General features: G+C 43.0%; 2 protein-coding genes across 8 annotated transcripts in view; one reads left to right on the top strand and one right to left on the bottom strand.

The window, feature by feature from the left end:
- LOC114844204 (uncharacterized) overlaps nucleotides 1–13,074 on the top strand; it is a 62,848-nt gene that overhangs the window by 2,685 nt on the left and 47,089 nt on the right. The gene's annotated exons all lie outside the window — the stretch shown is intronic.
- The window catches only part of LOC114844196 (NACHT, LRR and PYD domains-containing protein 12-like), a 45,923-nt gene that overhangs the window by 387 nt on the left and 32,462 nt on the right, over nucleotides 1–13,074 (bottom strand). For 6 of the 7 annotated variants that reach the window (XM_055503364.1, XM_055503362.1, XM_055503377.1 and 3 more), the window contains 3 exons: nucleotides 5,165–5,211; nucleotides 299–5,046; nucleotides 150–201 (listed from right to left, as the gene is read on the bottom strand). In XM_055503364.1, coding sequence (XP_055359339.1) covers nucleotides 4,520–5,046; nucleotides 5,165–5,211 — 574 coding nt within the window. In that variant the 3' untranslated portion in view covers nucleotides 150–201; nucleotides 299–4,519. The remainder of the gene's footprint in view (nucleotides 1–149; nucleotides 202–298; nucleotides 5,047–5,164; nucleotides 5,212–13,074) is intronic. The other variant, XM_055503382.1, reaches the window with a different exon arrangement.

The following is a 13,074-nucleotide window of genomic DNA, read 5'->3' as shown; positions in this document are numbered from 1 at the left end:
ATAAAGTCACTATACTTGGAGATCATGTTACCTCATTTAGGCTACGCAACACAAACATCAGAAATCATGTGATGTGTATAAACTGTATTAATATTACACTTCATAATACTGCTTATCATAATTTAAGCTTTATTTAATAGTATACTTACAACATCATGGGCTTCTGTTGTGACAGGAAGATTCATATATTACCATCAGAATCTGTTAAGACCAACAAAAAACCCAACCCAGAGTCTAAGAAATGGATATATCAAAAGTAGCCTATGTAAAAAATCAAATATGTAGGTAGGCCTCTTACATTTTACACATGCACTTGTATCCTGGGGAGTGACGGGTTCTGATGAATTCCTTCAGCCCCTGCTTTCCAGTGTTCATGCTGAGGGCCTTCTCCTCTGCATGTGTCAGTGGTGGTGGTGCAGGTCCTCCACCAGTTGTTCTAGCCTCTGCCTACTTTCTGTTGGCTGAGTAGGAGTCAAATGATTTAACTATGTGAAAACATGACACCCATGTTAACAATGCTGCTGCACTGCTATACTCTGCATGCTATTTAGTTATTAAATATGTCAATTGTTGTAAAGTCAGGTAGTCTACACCCATGATATGGTCGTGCCTTATACCTGTTTGAATTATGTTTTTACATTTCATTTTCAGTCATGTTCTTTTTATGCCTGCAGGATTGCACCTACATAAAAATTTTAATTAAATTCTTATATTATTACATGAGTTTTGGGTAACTTTTAAAAACCTAATTAGATTAATGTAATAATTGCTCTCCATAAAACGTATTGGATTATTGAATTATCATTACTTTACAAATCCCACATCAACCACAACAGGAATTTTAAAAATGCATAGACATAACACTGCACTTTTAATTCATACAAACATCGGTATTTATGCAATTACTGAAGAAACTTCTTAAATGAATGGACAATTACTTTACAAGTCCTTACTTTACAAGTGAAATATAACAACAATAGTAACATTATTTAGTAATTAGTTACACCGAACACGGTATGATTGAAATGTAAACTTTCGCACTGACTCAAGCAACTACTTTTTTCCAAGCTAATTCTTTCTCTCTCGCCGTCTTGCTTTTTCTACGGATTGTAGGCTCGTCGACCTCTTTTGTTGTCCTGTTGCCATGGTGACTCGTAATATCATCACTCCATTGATCAGGGTTTTGTATCGTCGCGGCGCACGCGCTTAACTGTGAGTCAGTCAACTCAGAGTTCCATCCATCCCTTTTCCAAGCCACCCTGGTACACCCTGGACGGGTCGCGGCACGTTTTTGGACTGTGGGAGGAAGCCGGAGAACCCGGAGAGAACCCACGCGAACACGGGGAGAACGTTGTTGTGGAAATCCTATTATAAAGAAATCAACCGGAGCTCATCAGTGTGATAAACCATCTCAAAGTTTACTCTCATGTCGACACAGAGTGGATCACAATCACAATACCTCTAAGACGTAAGGCACATCTTACTACAGCATATACAAAGTATCCACTGAGGGACTGAGGACACAAGACCTGTATTTATACCCTGTTACAAACCCCCACATGAGCTGTTGACTGGTCTTTGATATACATGAGTGCAGTAAACCCCCCTTTACTTCCTTTAACAATGTTCCCGTGGTCACTACAGTGAAACCCCCCACCATCTGATAACCAAATGGTTAATGACCCCCCAGGAACAACCCTCAGCCAGAGGCACAGCATCTCATGACAAACACAAAATTTCCCACAACGTGCAAACTCCACACAGAAAGGCACCAGGGCCGCCTCCGGGAATCGAACCTTCTTGCTGTGAGGCAATGGTGCTACCCACCACACCACCGTGCCTCCCCAACTCAGAGTTGCTTAAATCAATTCTTTTCAGCTGTTCTGAAACCGAAAACTTCAGGTTTGCAAACTGAGTGACTTAACGTGAACCAGGGAGTCATATAAACGTACCAGAATGTCCAAAAAGTGAATTTTGCATGTGCAGGGACATTTAAGGTCCAGCAGGTGTCAGTATTCAGTGACACAGTATTGACACAGTATCAATACAGTTTTGCAATGTGTTAAAAGGCTTTATGACGCCTCATCTACCCATAGTCAATACACAAAAGGACTTGGCTGAATGCTGAGGAGTAGACACACAAACATGAACTAACAATCTGGCAAAGCAAGGAGGTAAGTGCAGGAGTATAAATAACCAACTAATGACTAAAGGAATGCAGGTGGTGAAATCACATGACTGGCGGAATAGGCTGGGACTAAGCAGAACAGAACAAAACCGGAAGTGATACCAAAATAAAACAGGAAGTGGTGACACATGACTAGGTAAGTGAACAAGAACCAAGGCAGACAGGAAACAAGACAGGAAATACCAAAATAAGACCGGACACTAAGCACAACACATGATCAAAATGCTGGATCTATGATAATGGGTGGAGACATATGGGGTCATCCCAGGCCAGGGCTGCTGACCAATGACATTATTGCTTACTTTTCCCATGCGGAAGCAAAGTGACTTTAGAACAAGTATTTCAGAGTCCGTGTATTAAGAAAAGTCAACTTTGTCAATTTCTACAATATGTTTTGTTTTGGATCTACAGAGAATTAGAATTACGTTACTCGTTACCCGGTATACAGTAAAACAACGTAAGAACACAGAACAAACCCGACCACAAATCCAACCCCTCGTCCCCCCAAAAAACAAAACAGAAAGTGGACTACTAGTACATCGTATGAGGCTATGATGAGTTCATTCTATTTTTCATAAAAGGTGACCTGTTTTTGCATAATCTAATTTCACCTTGGTACAGAGAAAATAAATAAATTCATCCGGGGTCAGGTGGCTGCCTTTAGACTTGTTGACGTCTGACAGAGCGATGGATAATAATATATTTTGTTGAAATAAATCTGTCAACCTGTAAAGTGTAGGCCAAGCCCAACAACATCAGCACCAGGGTTAGATCCCTAAACTGATTTAACCAGTCAGACTAAAAAAATGATCAGTTGCTACTTCAGATTATCGGGTGCGGTGGATGAGGACAGACACCAGCTGAGGTGAAAGGCAACCACGGCAGATTATCTGTGCACTGATTTGTTTATTTCTCCGCATTCTCGTCTCATCTCTTTCTGTCGCTAGTGTGGGGAATCGAATGAAACGTTTGTTTGACATCTGTCTGGAGAATCAAGTCACCTTGGACTTTGCTCAGCTCAGAAAATAAGTTGTATTTCCCAGTTAACTCCGTACATCACTAATCTACCCTTTACCTTCCACACTCATTGAAACAATGAGTCGGTTTCCTCCAGTGTAATAAACGGGCGCTGCGTGAGGCCCTGTGCTCTGATAAAGTTAAACACTTTTGCTAAACAGGTTTAAACATATCAAAAATCACAGCTTTACTGATGGTCTGATGTCTCTTTATTCCTCCATTGTGCTCAAACCAACGTAAGAGCTAGATGGACAAACATACATCATATTAAAAAATAAAAATCATGTTGGACTGTTAATGCTTTGTATCCAATTGCATTAAGCTAGCTTAATCGATTACCACAGTTAGCGATGTTCATAATTTCCATAATAAGTGACGTTACTGCTTTTAATTCGAGTTTTAACCAAAATACCGTCACCGTGTTCCTTTTACATTCTCATTGCTTCTCTTCCGCATGGGAAAAGTAAGCGTCATGTCATTGTTCAGCAGCCCTGGCCTCCTATTGGCTGGTGACTTTTGATATGATCATCTCGGGTCGTAGAAGCGAGCGCACGCACAAGACAAATTGAGAGCGAGCAACTAGAACAGAGAGCGAGGAGGATAATTTGAGCGCGAGCACTGGAAATCTGAGAGCGCCGATAAAGATTTGAACGCGAGCAGAGTGGCGAGAGCGAAGAAAGGGTTTTGAGTGCAAGCATGACAAAATCTTAACAATAAATCTCTAAAGTGCGCTCTCGAAACTACTAAAAAACTACATTCTTGAATAATGATAGAGATCTTACCCCATAGAGACACATAATTTCCAAATTTTCAAATGTACACGTGAATCTGAATCTTTTTTAAATCATGTTACATTATGATCAATTTTGATTCTTTGTAGTTTGCTGTGGTTTTCTGTTCATGAAATTAACCACTTTATTATAAGGGCTGAGCTGCTTGCTTGTACTAGAGGGACAGAAAATGAGCAATTGTTCAGAAACATTCAGCCAACCATTAATTTAATAATCATCTTTGAACATCTGGAAGCTTCTAACTGATTCAGCTCAGTGGTCCATGTGCTAAACTGAGCTTCAGGGAAGAAGATACATCCTGATATTGGCTGGAAAACAACTTGAAGTACAGTATGAAGTAATTAGAGCTTCCATCTTTAAAGACTGGAAGAGGGAGATTTTCACAAGGAATCATTTAGAACTGGTTCAGAAAGAAACTGGTATAATGAATCTGAAAATGAGACAGACATGAACAGACTGAATCATGTTCAACAGTGACAATGTTTCTCGGACATGATCAGAACTCTCACTACTGCTGTACACATCACACAAACACTGAGGAACCAGAATGAAATCTAAACCCAAACCCAAACCCAGGATAAAGAGGTTCAGTGAATGTGGTGTTGAAGGTGTGAAGGTGGATCAGTTTGTCAGAAGAGATTGTGTAGAAGGACAAAGAACCAGCAGGACAGTCCACATACACTGATACTCTGTGAGACACAAAGGTGGAGATGGTTGTTATTCTGTTATTGTGCTTAAAAGAGTAACCAACATCAGAACAGATTAAGCTCCAGGACTGATTGTTGTGTCCAAACAAACAGTCTTTACTGTCTCCTTTCCTTCTGATTCCTTTGTAACTCACTGATATATCAACTCTTCCACTCCACTCAACCTCCCAGTAACAGCGACCAGTCAGATCATTAGTACAGAGCAGCTGAGGACACCCGTCAAATTTGTCTGGATGATCAGGATATGACTGATCCTCCTCCACACATGTCACTTTCCTGTTGTTGTCAGACAGTTGTAGTCTCCTGTTCACTGTGTTTGTGTCGATGGTGAGTTGACAGAAATCTAATGGAGAGAACAAGACACAATCCAGCTGAAGTTATGATTTATCATCAGTTTGATGATGACTCATGGCAGTTTGAAGATGGTTGAATGTTACTGATCTCAGTAAAAACACACTTACACTTTCTCAGACCTGGTGTCAACCATCGGACTCCACCAGGCTCCACCCTGAAAGGAGGAGGGGGTGATTACCAGACACAAACCTGAGATCATTTTCTGATAAACCTTTGCTTGGATTTATCCTTTATAAGCAAATATCTCGCTGATGACTAGTACTGTAGCAGGAACTAGAAACAAAAGAAATCTAAATATAGAAAATAATCTATTTATATGTAAAGAAATAATTCAAATATCGCATAAAACAATATATGGTACTTATTTATTATACATTTATGATATTTCATTCTGCCCCTTCGAAATCGCCTGGGCCCTGTGACTCCAAATGTCACATCTGTGGCCTGCTTTAACCTACAGACGCCAGGGAGGGCTCAAATGAAAGCTTACAGGCTGTACAATGACCATATTAGTGTTCATAATAACTTAAAATCTTATATGTAACAATCTGTGACAATATTACATTCGGAGGAATGGCAGGCTTCACTTTCTGGCCTTTTGACCTGGCTGAAGACGGCTGTCTGAACCCCCGTTCCAGTTGTAGCATATCTGTCAGGCAGCGGGATGCTATGGACCCACATGCACGGCTCAGAGTCAATAATCAGGTAAAGAGGTTTTAAATGTCAGGAAGATGAAGATCAAACAGGCAGAGGTCAGGAGCACAGTAATCAGCAACTAATACGTACAGGCAAGAAGCAGGTAAAGGATGTGGTCAAAAACAATAACTGGGTCAAAACGCAGTCTAGGCAAAACAAGAACTAAAGGCTGGAATGCTGACGAAAATGAACAGACAATCTAGCTATGGTGAATGCTAGAGCTTCAGTTTTGGCTGTAGCAAGTTATTGCTCACAGAAGAGCATAAAAAATGTATGCTTAGGAGTTGAAGCCGAAAACTTGGGAGTTTTCAGACCATTGTGGATATACTGTGTGTTTGGACCGAAACCCCTTCACTGGATTATATTCACTGGACATTAATGAACAGAATGACACCATGTGGATATATCAGGATTAGACAGTCTTCAAAAGTAAGTGATGGAAAATGTATGGATTTATGGTAATTGGGTTTTGAGCTTTTGTGACTGTGCTGTGATTGTTGTTGCTGGAAAGGATTTATATGGCCGGAAAGACGAGAGTCTAAGCTTTCCAATGGTGTGTAACATGGGTGGCTGAGGTATTGGGGGTGTACTATACACATGGGGCAGGGGGGCTGGCATGGTTGCAAGTGAACAGGTTAAATGGAAGAACATTTGTGTCATTGTTCATGCACCAATGTCTGTCTCACCCTTCTGGTAAATAATGTTATCTTACAGCTTTACTAACCTTGTACTGGGACACACAATACCGAAACAGATAAACAGGCTTCCTGGCTGTTATTAGTATTAATAATGTTTGATTATGATAGTTGAGATATTGTGATACTTGATGCTTAATGATAGTTGCAATATTGTATTTCACAGCTATTATTAAGTATTAGTAGGTGGTTATTTGTAATAATACTGTATACATGTATAGGTGTATGTAAATTAATGTATGAGTTTGAGTGTATGCACACACCTTAACATTATTATTAGTATGAATATTAATTTTACAGCAAAATAACAAACAAAACAAATGTGTTTACCTAAAGGTTAACTTAATTTTTTTTAAATTTGTTGTACCTATCTATTTTTATATTTTGTTTTGTTTTCCTGGAGCTGGTTGTACTTTCAACGTCTGGCCCCGACGATGCCGCTCATCTCTAGTCGTCAGTTTCAGAGCTCAGCATGATGGCTGGTCCTCTTTCCTCATCTGCACCAGCGCCAGTTCCTGCTCTTCATCCAGAACCCATGTCGCATCCTTTGTTTCACTGCCACTGCCGCTCCTAGGCCTCCTGTTGTTCTCTTAACCTGTCGGTTTCCTTCGTTGTGAACAGAGCTAACTGATCTTGTGGGCACAGCCACCACAGTTACCAGTCCGCAGACCAGGAGTGAAGCCTGCCTCAAAGTTCCTGACCTTGTCACCCATCTACTCCCTACTGCTTTCGCCACGCTCCCACAGCCTGCCTCTGTGACTGGTACACAGCTTGCCTCCATAACTAGTCCATGTCCCGCCTCTTCAGCTCTAGTTCAGCAATGTGTATGCTGAACTGGCTCCAATGCCTGCTCCGGCTCAACATTGAAGGGGGCGAGAACCCCTTCAGTTCCTGTTCCTCGTGGTCATGTGGTAAGAACCCTTTCTGTTTCTGTGCCTAGTAGTCCCAAGGTGAGGACCCCTTCAGTTCTTGTTCCTGTTTCGAGTGGTGGTCCCGTGGTGAGTACCCTTTCTGTTCCTGGTGGTCTGGTGTTGGCCACATCTATTTCTGTTCATGGTGGTCCTGTGGTGAGGATCCATTTGCCTCCTGTTCCTGGTTCAAGTGGAGGTGCACGTTGTCACAGTCTCTGGCTCTGTTCCTTGTTTTATTTTGGTTCCAGTTTCCATTTCCGGTTTTATTTTTGTAGCACTCCCGGTTTCTGTTTCTGTTCCTGCTTTACTTCCTGTTTACCCGTTGTCACAGCTGTTCCCTGTCAGTACCGGTCGTCATTACCCACACCTGCACGTTATCAGTAATCAAGTCACTTTGTATTTAGCCACCACCTGTTCCCATAGTCCCTTGCCAGATCGTTGTTTGTGTGTTTCGCGTCATAATCCAGTTTGTTGATCCTGCCCTACCGTGTTTCGTGAACCCTGTCTTGACTGCTGATTTTGAGCCTGCCTGATCCCTGCCTGTCTTGTCTGCCCTGCTTTTCTGTTCTGCCTGTTGCCGACCTTGCCTGCCTGACCACGATCTGACGCTCGACGATTCTGGTATTGTAACCCCTCTCGTGTATGAACCTTGCCTGTCCCTGACGCTGTCTCTGCCTAACCTGGAATAAACCACCTTTTGATCACCGTCAACCTGTGTTACGCTGCGCATTTGGGTCCTCATCCGAGCGTTCCTGACACACGTCACCTCCCGGTGGTCCTGGTAAAGGTTGTTTTGTCAAAAATCTGGACTCTTGAAACTATTTTTGACTCATTTCTGGTCTCATTCTGAAATCCAGTTCTATTCCTTTGTTGTATCAATTTTCTTTTACTTATACTTTTTTACTGAGTCATCTTAGGTGGGGCTCGTTAGTAATCAAGAGCCGTATTTTGACCTGCCACTCTGTCTTGTTGCCAGATTGTCTGCTCTGTCCGTTACTGTCAGTCAGCTCTCCAACATTCATTCAGTAATTCAGTAAGTTGTTCTTGTTTTTGACATTGTCTTACCATTTTGATACCATTGCTAAGTTTTGGATTACCCTTGCCCATCTGACTACGATGAAAAGGACAAAAAAACAAAAGCAAACTCAGAGAAATGTAAGATTAATTATTTTATTAATCTAACTGGAACCACGACAGGTACTGTAGTTGAATAAGCGAATGAAAACAAATACATTGATTAAACTTCTTTAGCAAACGCCAGAACTCGGAGAATGTGGACGAGAGCAGGGGTTAGCAAACAAAAAGTAAGTGGCACTTACATATACTGTTACATAAAAAATGTCAATCTCTACTAGGGGTGGGTGGATCGATCCTAATATCAATACCAGAGCTAGTATTGATATCGATCGATACAACGACAAAAATATCAATACTTTGGTTGGATTTTTACTCCGCACTGCTGCCGTTTTTTTTTTTTTTGTCTGTCTGCATTTCTGAGTGCCTCTGTGTAAGCGGCGTGCCTGTGCGTCGTATGCCACAGTGAAGCAGACACTCCCTTCTAGCTTTGAGGTCTCACGTGACTCAGCAACTTTAAAACAAAACACCTGAAAGTGATGAAACTGTATTTATATTTGATAATGCATTCATTGTCAAAGTATCGGTATTGGTATCAGCGATACTGGTCCAGTATTTACTTGGAATCGGATCGACTCCAAAGTTTGCAGTATCACCCACCCCTAGTCTCTACTGTAATTTGTTTCCGTTTGTCCTGCTTGTTACGTCTTTTTGAGCTGTACAGTAGAGGGCGATCAGTGAAGCAGACACTCCCTTCTAGCTTTGAGGTCTCACGTGACTCAGCAACTTTAAAACAAAACACCTGAAAGTGATGAAACTGTATTTATATTTGATAATGCATTCATTGTCAAAGTATCGGTATTGGTATCAGCGATACTGGTCCAGTATTTACTTGGAATCAGATCGACTCCAAAGTTTGCAGTATCACCCACCCCTAGTCTCTACTGTAATTTGTTTCCGTTTGTCCTGCTTGTTACGTCTTTTTGAGCTGTACAGTAGAGGGCGATCGGCTCATACTCCTGAAACGCAGTACTTGACCCTCATATACTGTATAAGCTCATGTGGGACTCTAACATTGTTCAAGTGTTTGATAGAGTAGTGGTTAATGTGTATGCCTTCAAAGTTTTTGACCTGGCTTTGAGTTTCGCTGCTGTCTTTCAACTTGTATTTCTGAGAACCAGGATTGGTATCTCATTTGGCAGGGGAGACAATATCACATGAATAATAGAGCTGTCCCCGCTCTAATTATTTATTGCATATATTGCTAACTATACTGCCGTCGTATGGGGAACCTTGTGAATGGGTCCAACACGATGACATGCTAACTACAACACCCAGAATGCCCTTCTGTTTGCTATATTCAGCTGCCATGTCGTAAACAAATTAGATGGGTAAGCCAAATAAATGTACTGAACAGATGTTTTGAGCTACATGAGGAAATATATCTTTTATATCTTCTATATCTTTTTAGAGTGAAGTGAAAGACAAAGTAGAGTTGCTGTTTGAGGTGTCTTTTCTGTGGGAAATTAGGAAATACCTGAATACTAGCGACTGATCTTAGTCATCAGTAACGCTGGAGTGAAATGGAGGCTTCAAAAAAATTTGTGCCACTTTGTCGTTAAAACGAGACAAGAATCCTGACTTTTTTTCAGCATTCTGCAGGATTAAAAATCCTTAGTCAGCAATAAACACGTTGCACAATTGTAATGCAACTGTACCGAGGTGAAAATGGTGTTCACTTTGTATTGTGACAACTGTACAGACTAATGAGCATCACTTTAATGTGATCAAACCAAGACGAAAACGCCCCACAACCCCTTGGTTTATATGAGATTATTGACACAACAGATTTATAACACACTGACAGTCTCACACACTGCATCATGGACTACATAAATTTCTATGTGGAAAACACTGTGGCAACTGAAACAATACAGCGATTTTCCAACATAGTCCTGGGTGACCCCTGAGCGCAAGGGCCTTCTAAACGAGAAGAGGAGGGCTTTTCTCTCAGGACAAGGAGGAGTTGTGCAGAGTACAGCAGGACTGCAAAGTGTCATGTCTCCACTTTTTATGACTGTTTTTGTGCCTTGTTTTATTTTTTACTTGTTTCCGTTTTTCTGCTCCACCATGTTAAGGTCCAATTTTACTTCCGGTCACATCAGCTGTTATCAATCTGTAATTAGTTGTGGCATTTAGTTCCCAGCACTTACCTCATGCCTTAGTCAGATTGTTGTGAGTTCTGTCCTCTTTCCAGCGTTTGTTTCATGTTCTTGCCTAGGATTTTACCGCAGCCTGTTTTTCGTGCCTCAGATTGCCTTGTCTTGTCTGTGCCGTATATATAGCCGAGTTAATCCTGTTCTGACAGGAGTCTGTCTCACCTGGAGTCTCCCAGGAGCACTATGAGTGTCATGTTTTTTGAATTCTCCAGTGCTTTCAACACCATCCAGCCATCATTGCTGAGGAGGAAACTGGAGGTGGCAGGTGAGGACCAACATCTGGCTACTTGAACTATAAACTATCCCACAAACAGGCCACAGTTTGTGAGGCTGCCTGACTGTGTCGGATGTGGTAGTCTGCAGCAAGGGGACACCTCAAGGAACAGTGCTCTCCCCTTTTCAATTTACTCTGTACACGTCAGACTTTAAGTACAGCTCCCACCACTGTCATCTACAGGAGTTTAATGATGACAGTGCCATTGTTGACTATGTATTGGGGGGGGGGGGTTTACAGGGGATTATCTCTGACTTGACGAGCTGGTGTGAGAATAACCAGCTGATCTTAAACACTGTCAAAAACAAGGGGTTAGTGCGTGACTTCAGGAGGTCCCCTCTACCACACAAACAGGTGAACATTCAGGGCTCAGATATTGAGACTGTGGACACTGTGTTAAATATCCGGGTGTTCACCTAAACAATAAACTGGACTGGTCAAGAACAGACGCTCTGTACAGAAAGGGTCAGAGTCGCCACCACTTGCTGAGGAGACTGAGATCCTTTGTTGTGGGCAGACAGCTGCTAAGCACTTTTTTTTTTTTGTTCTGTCCAGCAGTTTAGCAAGCAGCATATATTACGCTGAATGCCACATTGTGATGTTTATGGCTCTGTTTATGGTTTATTTATTGGTTTATTTAGCTAATCCAAAATGTGTGTGATGTTGCTGTGTTGGTGGACAGGTTAGGTTTCTGCTTTAGGGTGTGTATGCGGGAGGGGGGGGGGGGGGGGGGGGGGGGGTTAAGGGGTGCAACCAGCTGCTGAAACCAAGCAAATCTGTTAAGTAAACAATCGGAGCAAAAAAATAAATAAATAAATAAAAAAAATAAAAAAAGAAGCAGGGATGTACCTTAGGCTAACACATTCATAACTAAACAATTTTTGTACTGTGGTTTACCTTGGAGATTAATACTAATACCAATAATAGTGCTAAGGTATGTGCACATACTAATTCAAACATATACATACAATATACATACATATGTGCATTATTATACATATCCCATACTACTTAATAAAAGTCATGACATACAACACCACAAATTCCATATTCACACATTATTCATATTGGTAGTGATAAGTATCAATAATACTTACAGTTGGATTTGGAAAGTGTCCCACTACAAGGTTAGTAAGGCTGTAGCTTAACATTATTCACCCAAAGGGTGAGGCAGACGTTGGTGCATGAACAATGCCACTTGTGGAAGCCAGGGTGATGTTAAGGGCTCCGCCACTACGCCCATCCAGCAAGCAGAGGAAGGAATCCCAGCAGCCAGGGAGCCCACACACCTTCAGTTCCAGGAGGGCAGGTGTTGCAACCCAAGCCGCCCACACAGAGCCCCCCAGGCAGAGCTGCAGCAGCCACAGAGACAGCACCCGAGGCCAGAGTGGGCCACCGGGGGTCAACGCTGTCCGCCCCATGAGAACCAGGGGCAAACACTCCCCCCGGCGGGAGGGTCGGCCTGAAAGAGTAGAGCCCGAGGACCCACGGTCCGTAGGGAGCCCGCCAGAAGATGCCCCCGCGCCCAGAGTGGGGCCCGCCCCCAGCCCACCACCCCCACATGGGCGGAGCGGGGCCTACCCCATCGGCCCGACCTCATCCCCTGGCGCTGCAGCGGCCTGCAGCACAAGGCCAGCAATTGGTGGGGTCAGCAGAAAAGAGACCACCCAGGCAGACGATCATCATACCCCGGGCGAAAAACCGGACCCCCCACACTTCAACCGCACCACACGCATACCAACTCACACAAACACAGACGCATACACCCACCCACATGTGCAACACACATCATCACATCAACACACACACACACCAAAGACTCTCTCACAACAAACTAGTCAATCATACGTGAACCAATGCGCTCTCAGATACATTCTCGCACCCACACCATTCGCTTGATCACATTCGTGGGGAGGGTAGGTCTCCGGCCTGCCGTCCATGTGGCCCCAGGCAGGGACCGCAGCTCCTCCCGAGCCCCGACCAACCCCCCCAACCCGGGGGAGGCAGAGGGCAGCAGAAAAAGGTCCCCCAGAACCCTGCAACCCAGCTTGGACGTGAGTGTGTGGAACTAAAGTGCACTGAAGGTGGGTGACACCTCCAGGAGCACAACTGCTGGCTGACGGTGTGTCCCCCGGACAGTGCCCCCCC

Source organism: Betta splendens, chromosome 2 (assembly GCF_900634795.4).
Source record: "Betta splendens chromosome 2, fBetSpl5.4, whole genome shotgun sequence".
In the NCBI taxonomy this organism is placed as follows: Eukaryota; Metazoa; Chordata; class Actinopteri; order Anabantiformes; family Osphronemidae; genus Betta; species Betta splendens.
This window is presented reverse-complemented; position numbering and strand designations above follow the sequence as displayed.